A 16,957-nucleotide genomic window follows, 5' to 3' on the forward strand; every position below is an offset into this window, starting at 1 on the left:
TACATTAACAAACATTTATTAAACCCTAACTTGTGTATTTCTGTCATGTAGTCACACTCAGGCTACATCTCAGAATGTGAGTCAACCTGCTTTCTATTAATTTCATGGTGAGCCTAGGTTTCATTCCAGATATATTGTCTGTGAGGTCACAAAGCCTGGCTTGAGCCTGAGCTGTACAGAAGAGAACTAATGGGGGCTCAGAGGACCAGGAGGCAAGGAACTCACCTTAAGAGTCCCAGCACCTAGAGGCTTCAAATTCATCAGGCTCCTCTGAGGAAACCGTAGTTTAAGGAAATGGTCATTTCCTGGGTGACCAAGGTGGTAAGGAAGAAGGCCCTTGCTGACCAAAGGTTATGCACCATTCTTGCACCATCTGACTGCTTTGGTAGGTCCCAAGGTGTGTTGCATCAGTCATGGTTCTGAATTTGCTTTTGAGTAAGTGCTAAAGTGTTACAAAACTGTGTCTCTGGAAATAATTCAGCTTTAATTATTGATACCCTTATCTCCTCCACTTCTACTTTCCCTGTTTCTTTCTGAAAGCGTACAGCCTGGTCTTCAGTATGTCCTGCAGTTAGAAAGTTTCCTTCCCCTTGACAAATGTGACGTATCCATCCTCTTTCTTTAACACAGCCAAAATCCTCATTACAAGTGAATCTCGTGTTGCCTTATTTCTGTTTTATGGTGGGTTCTGTTTTACTCATTATATACATCCAGTGCAGCCTCACCGCCTTCTTCAAAACTCTTTTTTGGTCTACTTTTCTTAGAGCATGTAGTTGGAGCATAATAAAGCTGTGAGCTCAAACTTGAATACTTCAGTCATTTGGAGAATTAAGTTCCTCAAATCACCCCAACTCAAGATTTAATTTAATTTGGGGGATGAGTGCTTTATCATGGTGTGTCAAGAGATTTGTGATGATAAAGTACTTACAGCCCTTTCTGAGCACTTCCATAGGAATGTGGCCGCAAGAGGCCTGTGCTTCCCCGGGGACAGTTGGCATAGATTTGCCCCACAGCAGTCATATTAATCAGAGCTCTCACTCCTATTGAGCCAAAAAGTCTAGACTCCACTTCAGCGTGATGTTCCAGGCGGTACCGTCAGTCCACGAAATGGCATGTGAGCGAGAACTAATGCTATCTCTGATCTAGACTTCGCTTTTGCTTCGCTGAGTGTGTTACTGTTTCAGTGTTTATCTTAGTGGATTATTATATGCCTAAAATACTATAAATTGAAGAAATGGAGCTATATGTAATCACCCTTTTTTTAATCTCATAATAAATGTACAAACCCTTAGTCAATGACTTCTGGTTTTCTCACATTAAAACAGTACTTTACTTATAACTGCTTTTTTCCTCAGCAGACTAGGAGCTGAAGGCAAGGAAATTCCAAGTGCCAGGGTAAAGACTGGTAGATGAAAGGGCTGCTGGGGAGATGATGAAAAGACCGGGTGGAAAAATTCTTTAGGCAGTGAATTCATGGACCCAAACTGAGCCCATCCAAGGCGCAATGCTTTACAGTCTGACATAAGTGAACTCATTAAATAAGCACCACTGCCTGGGCTCTAGGACAGACTATAGTAAATTGATCCTTATCAGGGTGAGGGAGAAAGTGTTCATGAAATAAGGCAGGTGGATAGAGAAGACTCCATATGCCACCCAGCTGGGGCAACTGTCCAACAAAGTAAACATTCAGGCTTCACTAAAGATCATGGTATTTCTCCCCATGCCGATGGTCCATTCTAGAACCGCGTGGGACAGAAAAGAAAGAACCCCCAGCAGCATGCCCACAGAGCTTCTGAAAGAGAAAGAGTGACTGGGAGAAAAGCAGGATTAAAGAGAGTCACGCATCAAAATAACATAAATCTTTTATTGAAAGTCACTTTATTGATGTTACAATGAGAGTAACATAGAAAAGCGTGGTACCTTATTAGCTTCAGAAGTGAATACTAATAAAATTGTGCCAGAAATCTGAACCTTAAGTTACAGTGACCTTTAAAAACAGCAAGATTTTGTTTACCTACATATAACAACTTTATAACTCGAACAGCCATGAAACAAATCGCACTTGATCTGGAAGGCAGTCGCCATATATTTCAGTTGCTGTTTGCCAAAACCCGGTAATAATGTTTAAAGTAGCTTAAGAACCCGAAGTGCAGAGTAGCCGAGAGAATATAATGTTAAAATGAAGCCAAACTATATACACCTGATTACCTGGTTACCGAAAGTGAAACGGTGCCGCCATTAACACTTCCCCACGCAGTGTCTTCCACTAGCTGTAGATGGGACATCACCCCTTGAAGATGATAGATGTGGAAAACACCAGTGCAGACCTACACTGGCTAACGTACGAACTGCTATGTTTAGGTAAAAACGCTCAGTTTTTAAAAGAAGTTGTCTTTTTGTGATGCTAAATTGGAGAGGCAAGCCTCTTCCAGCAAGTTAAAAAAGGAGCACGTGCTTATTATTCTGAATAAACCTTTGCTAAGCATCTCTGAAGTTAGTGTAAAAAAAAAAAGTTTTCCATACAAAACAAAGATGTTGGGTCATTTTTACCCATTAAAAAGACTGGCTGTAGAATCACAGTTTGATTTTGTACTGGATTAGAAAAGTGGGGATTCTCATCAGGCAGTGATACACATGTATAATTTAGCAAGAACTCTTGTATTATTACTGAATAAATGTATTAATTCCTATCAGCACTTTCTGTATTGTGTTATCTAGTGTAACTTAGCACCACTGTGTTTAAAGATTTGGGGGCTCTTTGCATTTTTTAAGAGCTTGACCATCAAAACACAAATCCACATCTGAAACTTCATAAAACGAGAGACTAAGCCCTAAAGTAAACGTATCATAGTATAGTACAGTATTGTATGCATATGTATTTTTTAACGAGAGGAAAATGCGCGTTTCTTCAAAAACTCATAACTCTTCGAAAACAGTATTGATGAATTTGTTAAGCATATTACCTCAACATTGCTAGACTCATTGTATGCCTTTTTGTAAAAAACAAAAAACAGAAAAGAAAAAAAAAAACACTTTTTCCCTGGTTTTGATTTCAGGGACACCTAAAAGCATGAAATGATGATGTCCTTAAGCCAAACCTCTGTCAGCCTTGAAGCACCTCCAGGTACGATACAGGTTCTATGAACGATGCAACAGGGACAGCCACACCATTGCATTGGCCCATTATGACTAGACAATGAGGCTTTACACAGCCAACACTCAGTAAAACTGCAAAGCACACAGGTCTGCCCTAGGCACACAGCACCTCTCCCTATCATACCACCAGTGGCCGACCTGTGCTCTTCCACTGTCTTGGCTTCTGAGCTCTCCCTGCGCCTCTCCATTCTGCTCCTATCCAGGGCTAAATGCCCCATGACCTCCCAAGCCTTGCTGTTTCTTATCTCCCCTCCAGCCTGAAACACACCCTGACAACCAATCTCTCAGTGACTTCCCAAGTTGCATAATCCACGCCCAGATGCCAACAGAAGGCTAAAAGTGCCTCTCTCCCCTAATTCCACGCCCCAATGGTTCCCCGAGTGCCAGTTCAGGCGAATAAGTGACTTACCTCCATGACAGTGAAAGTTCCTAGTCAGGAGAAAAGGTCTGCCAGCTACTGAAGAGAGAGCGACTCTGGAAGTAGGAAGGGTCTGGAAGCATCTCTCAAGCCCACAGTGAGAATGCTTACTGTTTGTCAGGCTATGGATATAAAGGACAAAAACACTAGGCAGGTTTTTGTTGTTTCCGAATGTTTTGTCTTTCTACCTACAAACTGAACCATAAGATGCCCCATTTGGGGGACTCTGACAAAGAAGAAATACTCCTGATTTCTAAGAGCCGGCTCCATCTTTGTTTGCTCCGCATCTGCAGGTGGGGTGGAAAATTCCTCTTGGAATTAAAAGCACCTGCCCACAGAGCAGAGGCTAGGAGCATGCCCCGAAGGTTCCCAGCAGGTGTGGCTGCTCCGACCCCCACGCCCAGACCCCAGCACACACCCAGAGCCAGATAGGCTGCTCCCTCTCAGCTGATTTTCACAGGAGCAGGCTGGGCTCCTCAGGGTCCAATAAACAGGGGAAGCTGTTTAGGAAAGTTCTTAGCTCTCCCAGGCTGGAGGAGAGTTGCTGCCTCCGAAATCAGAAGTCTTAGCCCTTCAGAAAATATCTCAGAGGAGAAAAATTCAAAGTTTGAGCCTCCAATTAAGCCCTATGTTTGCTTCGTATATATTTTAAGCTAATAGAATGAGAAATTCATCTTGACTCAATTTAAGAAAAGAAGTATTTGAGTGTCAGTTTTAGAGGAAACATAGACGGGATAGAAAAAAATAATTAGAAGCATAAAAAAGTAGACATTATGCTACAAATGGGAGTCAGAACGTTTCATGTAAAATTCATGTCAACTTACCAACTGGTATGATTGTACTTAAAATATGCTGCCCAGGAACTTCCCTGGCGGTCCAGTGATTAAGACGCTGCGCTTACACTGCAGGGGGAACAGGTTTGATCTCTCCTGGGGGAATTTAAGGTCCCACATGCGGCTTGGCCAAAAAAAAAAAAAAAAATGCTGCCCATAGGGGGCGTCCTGGTAGCAGGGGGCGGTGTTCTATCAGGCTGCGGGGGCAGCAGGCCTGCTTCCCTTTCCTTCCCTCACTGCCTTTATTCAGCTTCCCTTCCCATACACTCGGCAAGCTACTCGGTAAGTTCCAGTATATTCCCTTTTTAAGTAAAATAAAGTAAAATAAAATAGTCTTCTCTTTACGTAAGGATTTATTATCATGTCGAATAACACAAGGAAATATTTAAAGCACTAAATATATATGTTAAAATAGAACTACATGACAGCAGGAAATGAAGAATGGATGAGATTAATAAATGAACAATTTTGAAACACTGAAAGTGGACAGAAATACCATATTTCCTCTAGCCCATAGGTAACTATAAAAATTAAAGAAAACCTAAGAAGGTAAAAGGTAAAGCAGACACAAAAAGATCTGAGACAACAGAGGGGATTAAATTATGCAAATCTGCAAGGGGATCAACAGAAAAAATAGAGAAATGTTAAGACTGTTTGGGAATTCAAACATAAATAGTCCTTCTGTGGAAGTGCACAGAATACCTGATTTTATCTTTTCAGCAACTTCTTTTAGAAACCCTATCAATCTTATGTTCAGAAATCTATGCTGGATTGACTTTACCCAGTAACACAATTTTAAAAGCCTTTTTAAAGCAAGGGGGGTGGAGGTGGGCAGGGGAGTGAAACTGTAGTATCATTTAATAAAGCACCTATATATCAACCTGGAAAATAGCTTTGGCATTTACTTTATTAGTCAACATTTTATTTTAAGGAAAAGCACTGGGTATCTTTAAAAAAATACAGCAACCACAAATTGAAAGGCCTCCTGATGCTGCACTGTTTGAGGAGTTTATTCCTTTCCACTGATTGCATGTGGGCTGGGGGCCACTTTCTAGCTGGGAGACCCCAGAGGAGGGTGCCACTTCCTGTCTAAAGAATGAGGGGCTGGACACAGAGACCAGTTAATCTGACCAGTCAGCTCCTTTATAGCTCCATGTTTCCCACACCTCCTTTGCTGACACTCTTAGGGGCGAGATATGTGTTGCTTTAAATCAGGGTTTACTATACTGTAACAAATATGGATAAATGGAACATCTCAGGCTGCAGAGTTGTCAATCTGAAGTCTAATCTACGCACAAAACTTCAGGAAGAGAGGAAAAAGGCATACAATGGAACACAAAGGCCAAAAAGCTGCTCTTCTCTGCTTAGTATAACAGTCCTATAGCTGACTGGGGGCTATAAATATTAGTTTCATGATACAAACTGTTATGTGGCCTCAAAGTTGCTCTCCAAAATAGATACTCAAAAAAAATTAATAATAATAATAATGCTGTGCTTGCGTTTAGTGCCATGGGTCCATTCTCCCTGCTTCAGTGGATGAAAAGTCATAGATATTGAGATTTAATACATCTAGAACACCAACCATGAGTTCACATATAGGTACTTCTCACAACTAGCCACTGAAATTATAAACTTGTCAAAGAATGCGGCAAATGGCTGTAAGAATGTTTACACATTCCTAGATAGAGTAGATACCTAGAATAGAACATCAAAGGTACTATAAAATCATAGTCTCTCGGGGCTTCCCTGGTGGCGCAGTGGTTGAGAGTCCGCCTGCCGATGCAGAGGACACGGGTTCGTGCCCCGGTCTGGGAAGATCCCACATTCTGCGGAGCGGCCGGGCCCGTGAGCCATGGCCGCTGAGCCTGCGCATCCAGAGCCTGTGCTCCGCAATGGGAGAGCCCACAAATCATAGTCTCTCTGCAAATAAAGCACTTTTCATTCAGTTCTATGTGAAGTTTATTATCGAGGAGGATGACTATAAACTGTATACCTCTAGAGCAACCATGTCTCCCAAAAGGCACAAATAATGATTTTTTCACTTGAAATAATAATCTTCATGTAAAAATAATTCAGAAGGTGAGGAAAGACAGAAGGGTGAAGGGATCCATTGACTACATAGCTAATCATTTGTGGATTCTTTCAAATGAGGGACGTGTAACCATAACTAGGAAGCATATTTACATAAGGTATCTTACATTCAAATCTAGAACTCTTTTATAGTCAAAATAAACCTTCTAACATTAGCCTTTTATACACTCTATATCAGAAAACATTCAGTGCACATTAAAGTGATCTTGGTCAAAAGCCACTTTATTTGCTACATCTTTAAATCTGTCTGCCCTCCTGTCCTTGGCTTGGGCTACATGGCAACATCACCCAACTTGAGACTGATGGATCATTTTATCATAGTCTCGACAATCACATCCCTTCCTGTCATGAAAACTGCTGTTTATACTTTATCATTTTGGATAATTAAACTGCTTTTCAAATGTTTTCAAAGACTTTCAGAAGAGAGGTCCGTTACGGAAGACATAGACACATAGAGGAGAAAACACTGCCTTCTAATGGGCCCTTTAGTTTGGGCCTCCAAGATGATTACACACGGAGATGAAATGGGTTTTGTTCTCGGACACTACTGGCAGAGATCAAATTTAGAGGATATTTCTGAAATCTTGTCTGCAGATTCCATTCCTCTCAAGAGAAAGGAGAGAAAATTAGAAAATTCGAAAGTACTCTTTACATCAGAGCATCTGATTGATCCCATTAATTTCGGAGCTCACTTAGGGTCGCCTCCCAAGAGAAGTTTTCTTTGAGAATGGCAGAGCTGCATGATGACAGCTATCGAACTTTGGTTTTAAAGAAGGGGATTTAACATAGATTTCTCACTTTTCTATGGATTAAAAACGTAGAGAGTTCAGAACATCAGATTCTACCCCTTGCCGGCTGTTTGGATAACTTCACAGTTGCTGCACCCTTGGGGTTTTAGGTTTCTTTGAACCCTCTGCGACCTGTTGAGGCTTCCCAGCCCAGCTGGTAGAACCTTCCATATCTTACTTACAAATCAGTGCAGAATGACCTGCTGGGACTCACGTCCCACCGATGATAAATACCCTCAATAAACAGTGTGAAAGTTGTTTTCATTAAAACACGTCATTCATGTCACAGAGAAGGGTGGCTAAAAAGCTTTGTTAAAGAACAAAAGTTTAGGCCACAAAAGGTTAGAGTACTGGCAAGTTGGAAGCTACCAATGCATCAGCAGCTGTGGCCTCCTGTGTCTTTGGTGCATTTGTTTAACTCAGCAGGACACACTGCTGTGGGGCTCACAGGACCCCCCAGGTGAGACTAGCAGATGTGCTCTGGCACCGAAAAAGAATAGCCACTGAGGCAGGCGCTGTAGCCCCCAGAAGGAAGATGGACAGGCTGGAGGATTCCCAGGGAGCAGCCAGCTGCTAGCAGAGCGCCTTGAGGCAGTAAGCAAGCTGTGGAGGCCCTAAGTTCTGTTGGACATTTCGTTCTCTTGTTCAATTAATTACTCAATAAAACTGCCTCTAGACTGTGCACACTTTAAAGGGATAGCACATGGTTTGGACAAATACCAGTTATGGGGAGACACACATACAGCCCTGACCACTATATTTACAACATCATCCGGTCATAATCTTGAAAGACCATTCGATGGACGATGATGACGTGATTGTGACTGATTGTTTTTAGGCATCTGGCAAAATACACTTGTGTGTAACAGCTGCTTTTTTTTTAAATTTTAAAAATGTTTACATATGTACAATTGTCCTTGTATGCTGATATAAATATGAAAAGTAAAAAAAAAAGAAAAAAAAAAGAAAAATACATGTTTACAGTTAGCATATGGGATATTGGCCTCTCAAGCTTTAAAGTCCTGCAGAAGAAATCCTATATGCCTTAGCCCAGCATGCTAGTTTCTATTATGGGATGTTGTTTCCTTAAATGTGGAAAACAATAAACAGAAGCCTCATGCACATAGCATTACTGTCTACAATGAGGATGTGCTTCAGAATGTCGAGTTCTGAATCCATTATTGTCCCTTAGGAAACTTGCTACATTTGGGTCATGTGAGTTAATTTCAGTGATATTTCTACATGTATCTGTCATGCGGATTATCCATTAACATACCAGTACCTTAGTTGTTCCATGTTATAGTGTAACATTTTAGTAGTTCTTTTCATGGTTCAATTAAATCTGAAGCCAATGACAAAACGAAAATGGTATCCAGATGTGAGTCTCGGCTTCCTCTCCTCTGTGGCATTCAGAGATGTTTTTGAGTTGTTTGAAGAGCAGATAGATTTGCAGTGATTCAGTGAGGCTGAGTTTCTATAAAAGTTGAAGTAAACAGTTTCGATGTATCACATGTAAACAGCTGATCTTAAATGGATGTCTCCCATAGCTGCACAACAGAGAAAAGCAAAATTTCACACTGCGAAAGCAGGAAACAGACATATTCTGAGCTACAAAGATGAAAAAGATTCGGTAATTTCATCTATACTTATGTGATTGTGGATGCGAAGTCTCATAATGGATAAAATAAACACTCTAATTTTTAGTTCTCTTTTTCCTCTAAACCTGAGTTTCAACGTTTTTAACAACGGCCACCTTTCAATACAGAAAACCCTCACATCCTCATTTAATATTGGGCTGGCCAAAAAGTTCCTTCGGTTTTAAAGTAAAAATAAAAGACACGTTTTTCATTTTCACCAAAAACTTTATTGAACAATATATTCACCCTTTTGTTCCACTACCTTCTGCCATTTTTCAGGCAACTTCATAATTCCATCTTCCCAAAACTTTTTATCTTTTTGAGCAAAGAACTGTTCCAGGTGCCTTTTACAGTCTTCCAGGGAACTGAATTTTTTTACATTAAGAGAATTTTGTCAAGACCGAAATAAATGGAAATCCGAAGGTGCAATGTCTGGTGAATACGGCAGATGAATCAGAACTTCCCAGCCAAGCTGTAACAGTCTTTGCCTGGTCATCAAAGAAGCATGCGGTCTTGCGTTATCCTGATGGAAGATTACGCGTTTTCTGTTGACTAATTCCGGATGCTTTTTGTTGAGTGCTGCTTTCAGTTGGTTTAACTGTATGCAGTACCTGTGGGAATTAATCATTTAGTTTTTCTGGAAGGAGCTCATAATAGAGGACTCCCTTCCAATCCCACCATATATGCAACATCACATTCTTTGGATGAAGACCCGCCTTTGGTGTGGTTGGTGGTGGTTCATTTCGCTTGCCCCACACTTTCTTCCGTTCCATATTATTGTACAGTATACACTTTTCATCGCCTGTCACAATTTGTTTTAAAAAGGGAACATTTTCATTACGTTTCAGTAGAGAATCGCATGTGTAAATATGGTCAAGAAGGTTTTTTTTTTGCTTATGGGGAACCCAAACGTCAAAGCAATTCAAATAACCAAGCTGGTGCAAATGATTTTCAATGCTTGATTTGGATATTTTGAGTATGCTGGCTATCTCCCACGTGGTATAACATTGATCGTTCTCAATTAATATCTCGATTTGATCGCTATCAACTTCAACTGGTCTACCCGACTGTGGAGCATCATCCAGTGAGAAATCTCCAGCACAAAACTTCACAAACCACTTTTGACACGTTCGATCAGTCACAGCACCTTCTCCATACACTGCACAAATCTTTTTTTTGCTTTTCAGTTGCATTTTTACCTTTCTTGAAATAATAAAGCATAACATGCTGAAATGTTGCTTTTCTCTTCCATCTTAAAAATTAAAATGGCTACACAAAAATTCACCAATTTTGATAAGTTTTTTTTTTAAATGCACGCTGACATGACAGCTGTCACAATCCAATCCAAAAAAACGGTTTCGAGTGCAGTTAAAGACAACTAACTGCTACTAGAGCCATCTTATGGAAAAAACCAAACGAACTTTTTGGCCCACCCAATATTACTTGAAATTTTGAATAAATTAAATATTGTGTCTCAAATGAAATAATTTAAAATATTATTTTTTTAAAACTACACATACCCTTATTTTCCCCAGGATTCTGATACAGCCATCTAGAACAGTGGTTCTCAACCCAGCTGTACATTTCAATGATCTGGGGATGTTTTAAAAATCCCACTGCCTAGACAGCACACCAGACCAACTAAATCAGAATCTCTCTGGTTGGGACTCAGGCATCAGTATATTTTAAAAGTCCTTCAGACAATTCAGTACAGTCAATGCTGAGAACTACTGACCTTAGGAAAGTGTGAGTCCATTAATACCACCACCACCCAATTAAAAATCATTGCTCTGGGCCTGTGGTCAGGCTATACACTCTCCAAATCCATCACTATCTGCTAAACAATTGTCCTCTCTCAGGAGTGGACATATCAGAGTAGAATGATGTATCCAGGGCAGGATGTCAATTTCGTAATTCCCTCACCTCTTCCCTCTCCTGGCCTCTGCCACCATTTCTTTTTACCAGCCCCATTGATATCTAATTTCTAAAATACTCAGTAATTGCCTTAATGGACTGAATACAAGTTTGGCATGATCAAATATAAGTGCAATTCAGTTCACCAGAGAAGGAACGCCAATTAAAAAAAAAGAAAAAAGATCAAGCTGATAAAATACGTTTCCAGGCAATATCATGTGGGTATAATTATTATGAACATGAACAAAGAAAGACTAAGATTAGTGTAACATAGGTTGCATCCAATTTCCAACCAAATCCCATTTTTACTGGAAATCTGGGGCCAGTCATAGTATGACACCCAATGAGTTTCTAAGGAAAAAAAAAAGGAGAAATAGCTAAGTGACTAAGTGGATGTTTCTCTACAGATTCTCTTAATATGTTCTCTTGACTCTTCATGGAAATATTCTGTTACCTACTTTAGGTCCACTTTATATGTCCTTTTCATTAAAAAAAGACACCAAATCTCTCAACTGTGAGGATCTTTGTGTGTGGATGACACCTGTTGGTGGAGACAAGTGAAAATGAATGGTTAAGCAGGAGGTGTGCAGGGCGTCTGAGGGAAAGAAGATCTGGATTGACGCTCAGATGATGATACAGAGTAGTTAAGAGTCCAGACTTCACCTTCAGTGAGCCCAGTTTCTTCACAAATGGTTACGAAGATTAAATAATAAATGACAGCTCGAAGAAAGAAGAGAGGAACAAAGGAATGACACTGGGGAAATCTGAAGGTGACGATTATCCCAGTGAGGAAAAAGGAGCAAAGAATTGCCAAGCCATCGCTTTTAAGAATAGGCATGACCTTGGCCGTGTCTGGATAGCTGTAACAGAAGGCTTGCTGATAGAAAAATCTGCTCGTTAGATTGTCCACAGACCACAAAGACAGCCCAGAGACAGGGGCTGCCTATTCTATAGGATTCTGCTACTTGCTCATGGGAACCAAGAACCAAGCAGACCTTTCACACAACTGTCCCCAAGGCTACAGTCTTCACAGCTGCCCCACTCAGCCTAGAGAAAAGGTCAAGGGCCAGCCATTTCTTCTGGAGGATGTCATTTTCATGGGCTCTCATGTGGGAACATCTCCAAAAACCTGCACCCTGGCATGACAACAGTTAAAAGAATGTCCCCAGTTAGATAGAACAAAACAGCAATGTAGACAATTTATCAGGGAGAAAATGTGAGGTGTTCTACTTTAGCAATTCCCTCGGGAGGGAAGGAATGACATCAGCCTAAGGTTTCATTACCACATACTTATATCACAAACAAGTGGATGCCTACTCACAAGTCTTTTTTTTTTTTAAGGCCAAAAGCTGAGTGCTGGGAATCTGAGTTATCGTCTTCCTTTCCATCTTTTACCATTGCCCATATTAATATATGAAGGTAATTTTTTGTATGGTTAATAAAATACCACCGATTGTTTTTAAAGTCTTTTCGATTATAGTGATCTAACCAGCACATGTTTTCTTACTGACTCTGAATTGATCAAGTTAAAATTTGAATGATCCATGTTTACCTTGGACCCCATAATGTAAGTTCAGGGTCCAAGAGGCTCTGAAATATCTTTCAAAACCAAAAGGTCTAGGAACCAAGGACCCACTAGCAGATAAATCTGTCCAGGCTTTTAAAGCTTTATTTTTTTGCAACATTGTTTCTGAGAAGATCAAAATTATAGAGTAACTGACCACAACAGAGCCTGCACACCAATAAAGGTAATTATTCTTTAGTTATATCTTTCACGTAAGTTTCTGAGGGTTGGTCTGCATCTCTAAACTCGACTGTATCTCAAATTTCACATAATGGATGTGTTCTGGGAATTATGTGAGACTAAATAAAATCATAATTTAAATGTAAAGGAGGACTTAGTATTTACATGAAACTTCTGATGAATCATTTTTATAAAAATAGTAAATTCCAAATATGTTTTTAATGTTTTTTTTAAATAAAAGGTTGCTAAATTTCACCATACCCTTGGCCACACTCTTTTCTTTGTTTTGTTTTTTTGTGGTTTTTTTTGCGATAGGCGGGCCTCTCACTGATGGGGCCTCTCCCGTTGCGGAGCACAGGCTCCGGACGCGCAGGCCCAGCGGCCATGGCTCACGGGCCTATCTGGACCGGGGCACGAACCCGTGTCCCCTGCATCGGCAGGCGTACTCTCAACCACTGCGCCACCAGGGAAGCCCCCGCCATGCTCTTAATATTACAGATTTTCAAGGTTCCTCTCCTTGTACAGTTATCCAAATTCCACCCCCATCCCCAAGACACTGATCTGACTTTCTGTCATGGGTTCCTATTTTTTAAATCCTACTGGGTGTTATTAGCCAACAAAAGGCCTGAGTTAGCAAACTGGGCATGGAAATGAGGCTGGTTTACTTAATCTCTGGCATTTCAAGGTATATGTAAAAACTGATAAAGCAAAATACACTCTCTGTTTTGTGTCTTCCAGGTTGTAATATATTAGCTGCAATGAATAATAAAAGATGTAAATATATAGCAGTGAATAATTAATATAAGCCAAATATCTCTAGAATTCATCAATAATTAAACAAATTTGCCAATACAAATCTGGGTCCAAAAGCCCCAAGAATGTACTATTTTCCAAACTCAATTTTTCTCATGTTCTTATGAACAAAAAAAGGAAAAATGGCTCTCTCTTTTAAAACATCAACTCACAGATAAACGATCATGACTGAGGATGTTAGCATATGGAAGAAGTTCCCACATACCCTGGCACTTTGTCGGTTCACTTTCTTCTCCTCATCGGGAAGGGGAGGCATTGGATAAGGGTATTTTCTGCTGGAGGCAATAGACCCAGTTGACGAAGAAGGAGACTTGGCAGGAGATAAAGTCCTGAGACGTTGAGAACACATGAAATACATATTATGTGATTGCCTAATATCTTTTCAAATATCTGAAAAATGGGTTCAGAAAGAACCCTCTGATTTCTACTTTCATAGGCCACTACTGCAAAGGTTTAACTACTGGGACATACTCTGTCATTCCCAACACTAGAATGCTAGAATTTTATCTTCCTAACTTCAAAACTGCAATGGATTGTTTAAATATTAGTACACAGAATACTTTTCAGCTAGAAAGCCACTAATGAGGTTTTTTATAGAATAGATTTTTAAAAAGCTAAAATGAAGAAGGGATCAAAAAATACTCTAAGAGCTCATAGTGGTAAATTAAGTGTACGATATATTAATAGTCTACCTTATTTTTATCACTTAATGTAAAAAATGTTTTTAGTGCAGTAATTCCAATTATAGTTTTAAGATCTGAAAGTACAACTGATACATTTATTAGTTACTAAGTCACACACCAGTTTACACAAAACTCATGCATTCAGAGGCCAGTGTGTTAGTCGTGAAAGAACAAAGGCAAATACGAGGGTTTTAATAACACATTAGTAAACATGCAAGCGGTAAGGAGTGCAGAGTTCCAGCCAAACAAAGAGTCTGATGAGAACATACAAAAATGGTCTGATTAGTCCCTACAATCATCATTTCTGTATAGGGGAGGATTCTAAGCCATAGACATAGACCTTGGTAACTCATGTAGGGTATACTTGTCATGTCAATAAGGTGGCAACACTTTAATGACTGGAATTTTACTAAAACTAAAACCAAACACAACAACAAAATTTCTTCCTATTTGGATAATGTGTTCTCATCATGGAGATATTCCATATGAAAGATCTGCATAAGCTCTTGGTACATTATGCTGTTCTTGTTTGATTCTGCATGCACAGTGGTAATATTTGTGACTAAGCAGAGCGCACTGGAAGAGACCATATCTGCTATTTTGTCTTTAAAGTGAAAAAAAAACAGCTGAGAGTGAAAAGCCTCGATTCACACTGTGTCAATGAAAAATAAACATGATAATTCGGCAGTAGCTACCCATTCACAAATGTCACCACTACACATCCATGACCCCTCAATTCCTGGTGCAAGGCGGTAATGACCACATCACTGAACTGGTGGCACCGCCATGCTGAAGCACAGGTACTTATTTCAGTGGGGTGCGTTGCATCTGCTGTAAGTGACTGACTCAGCCTGCGACTGCTTGTGGTGTGGTAGCCTTCTGTAGGGGGGAGATCTAGTTACTGTACTGCCTGCACCAAATGAAGATGTCCTTTTCTCCCTGATTTTAAATTTCCGTTCCTATCCATATATCATTCTTTGCTCTGGTTCTGCTGTAGTTTTCAAATCAGTTTCTATTTTATGGACACTAAATTCAAGCTAAGATTTGAAAATAGTTTTTCCTACAAACCCTGAGATTTGGCTCAATTTTAAGACTCAAGAGTGATTCAGTTTACTTTAAATCTGTAATTCCTAATGTTTCCTCTGTTTCTGGAAAATGTCCAGAAATGTTCACTCCTTAATGTGAACTGTCCCAATATTGCAGCTGTTTGACCTCTGCTGTATTAATGCTATCCATCGCGGAGGAGATGGTTGGAACTTAGAATGTAAGTACTTCAAATCCTCTAAAGTACTATTTTTTTTAAAGTACTATTAAAGCAATGTACTACCACATCTTTTTCTAATTCAGAAATTCATGATTATTTTCAATTTTAGGAAGATTTCAAATAGGACGATGATCTTTAGGAAACAAATTCAGTATGTGTAGAATGAGCACATACTTTTGTATGTAAAGATTTAAATATATCTTTCTAAAACTAGGGATATTAACCTGGGTTTGGATTTTAGCCTAATCACTACTGATAAGATATCCATGTTCAGAAAAACGAGTCAGGTACGCAAACAGCTAAATCTTGTTTACTTTAGGGGATCATACAAACTGAGTCCCCTTTTTCATTCTCTGCAGTGTGTGTGGGTGTCCATAGGATGAGGTATTATTGGCTTATAGCTTCAAAGTCATGCCAGCCATTCACTCGGCCATGGGTCCAAGTGACCAGCTTTGTATACATACAGGGCCATTCCAGTGAGGGTGCTGGAAGTCCAGTCTTCCCCTCAAATAGCTTTCCCTGGCCAAAGCCAATGAGTTTTTTAAAAACAAACATAGTGGTGTCCTCCAGAACCCCACAGAAACTGCACATTTACTACTTCTCACACTAACACACTAGTTTAACTGACACTTTGGACCCTAATGGGAAGAGAAAACAAGCAGCACAGTTTAGGAGGAGCAAGGGGCATCAGGTGTGAGGTTGGGTAGTGTGTGACAGTATCAACGGAATTATCTTGGGGGGAATGGGCAGCACCAGAGCAGGCGTCAAAATAAGAGTAGAGAACAAGGCAGGGTAAATCAGTTTAGGGAAAACAACAAACTTCATATTTCACAAATGTCTACGAAAGACATTTCTTCAAAACCACCTCCAGGCTCTTTTCTGACCTTGGCTACTTGGTTGGTGGTTCCAATCTGGCTTCCACTGAAAACCAGGCACCAGCCCAGCTCATTCACTTACAAAGTAAATTTTGGACAAATGCTAACCGTTATCATTACTGCGTTTTTAAAAACCGTAATAACCATAGTGGGTGCCATTTAGAATTACACAGTGAAGGGACATCCTGTGCCAATGGATTGTGGTGTGTCTTGGGGCTACATCAGACCTCCTGGGTTTGCCTTCTGTAGATAGGCAAGGCCAATCTCACTTCTGTCCCCCAGAACAGGCAAAAACCAGGCCAGTCACACATGTGGGACACACGCCTACCACCTATTCACTCGGCTGTGCTCATGTGCAAATTTTATAGTAGTCGGTTGGAAAAAGAAGAGATTTTGGAGTCAGAGCCAGGCTCGTAATTCGGGTTCTGACACTTACTGGCTGTGCTATGTCGAGTTACTCTTTTGCTTCATAGAAAGGGAATAAGAATGCCTACATCTCATGATGTTGTGAGAAATAAAGGAACAATGCAGGCACTCAGACAGTTATTATCATTAGTCTCTTTCCAGAGTTACTGCATATCCACAAGATCACGGAAGAGAACTCACAAACCGCTGATGAAGTGAGTAATCCAGTGGATAATACCCAATAGTAAGGAAACCGTCTAAGAGCTTGTAAAGCACTGTCACCAACAGAACTGCCCCCAGGATCTAGGTATGAGAAGATAATGCTCTCACTCTGAC

At 40.2% G+C, this 16,957-nt stretch overlaps 1 protein-coding gene across 13 annotated transcripts in view; it reads right to left on the reverse strand.

Moving 5' to 3' along the window:
* Positions 1 to 4,768: 4,768 nt before the first annotated feature.
* Positions 4,769 to 16,957, reverse strand: part of ADAM22 (ADAM metallopeptidase domain 22) — a 242,542-nt gene continuing 230,353 nt past the window's right edge. For 12 of the 13 annotated variants that reach the window (XM_079932236.1, XM_079932235.1, XM_079932232.1 and 9 more), the window contains 2 exons: positions 13,600 to 13,723; positions 4,769 to 8,833 (listed from right to left, as the gene is read on the reverse strand). In XM_079932236.1, coding sequence (XP_079788362.1) covers positions 13,617 to 13,723 — 107 coding nt within the window. In that variant the 3' untranslated portion in view covers positions 4,769 to 8,833; positions 13,600 to 13,616. Of the gene's footprint in view, positions 8,834 to 13,599; positions 13,724 to 16,957 lie in introns of those variants that run through there. The other variant, XR_013829883.1, reaches the window with a different exon arrangement.

This window comes from Stenella coeruleoalba (genome assembly GCF_951394435.1).
Source record: "Stenella coeruleoalba genome assembly, chromosome: 9".
Taxonomy (NCBI): Eukaryota; Metazoa; Chordata; class Mammalia; order Artiodactyla; family Delphinidae; genus Stenella; species Stenella coeruleoalba.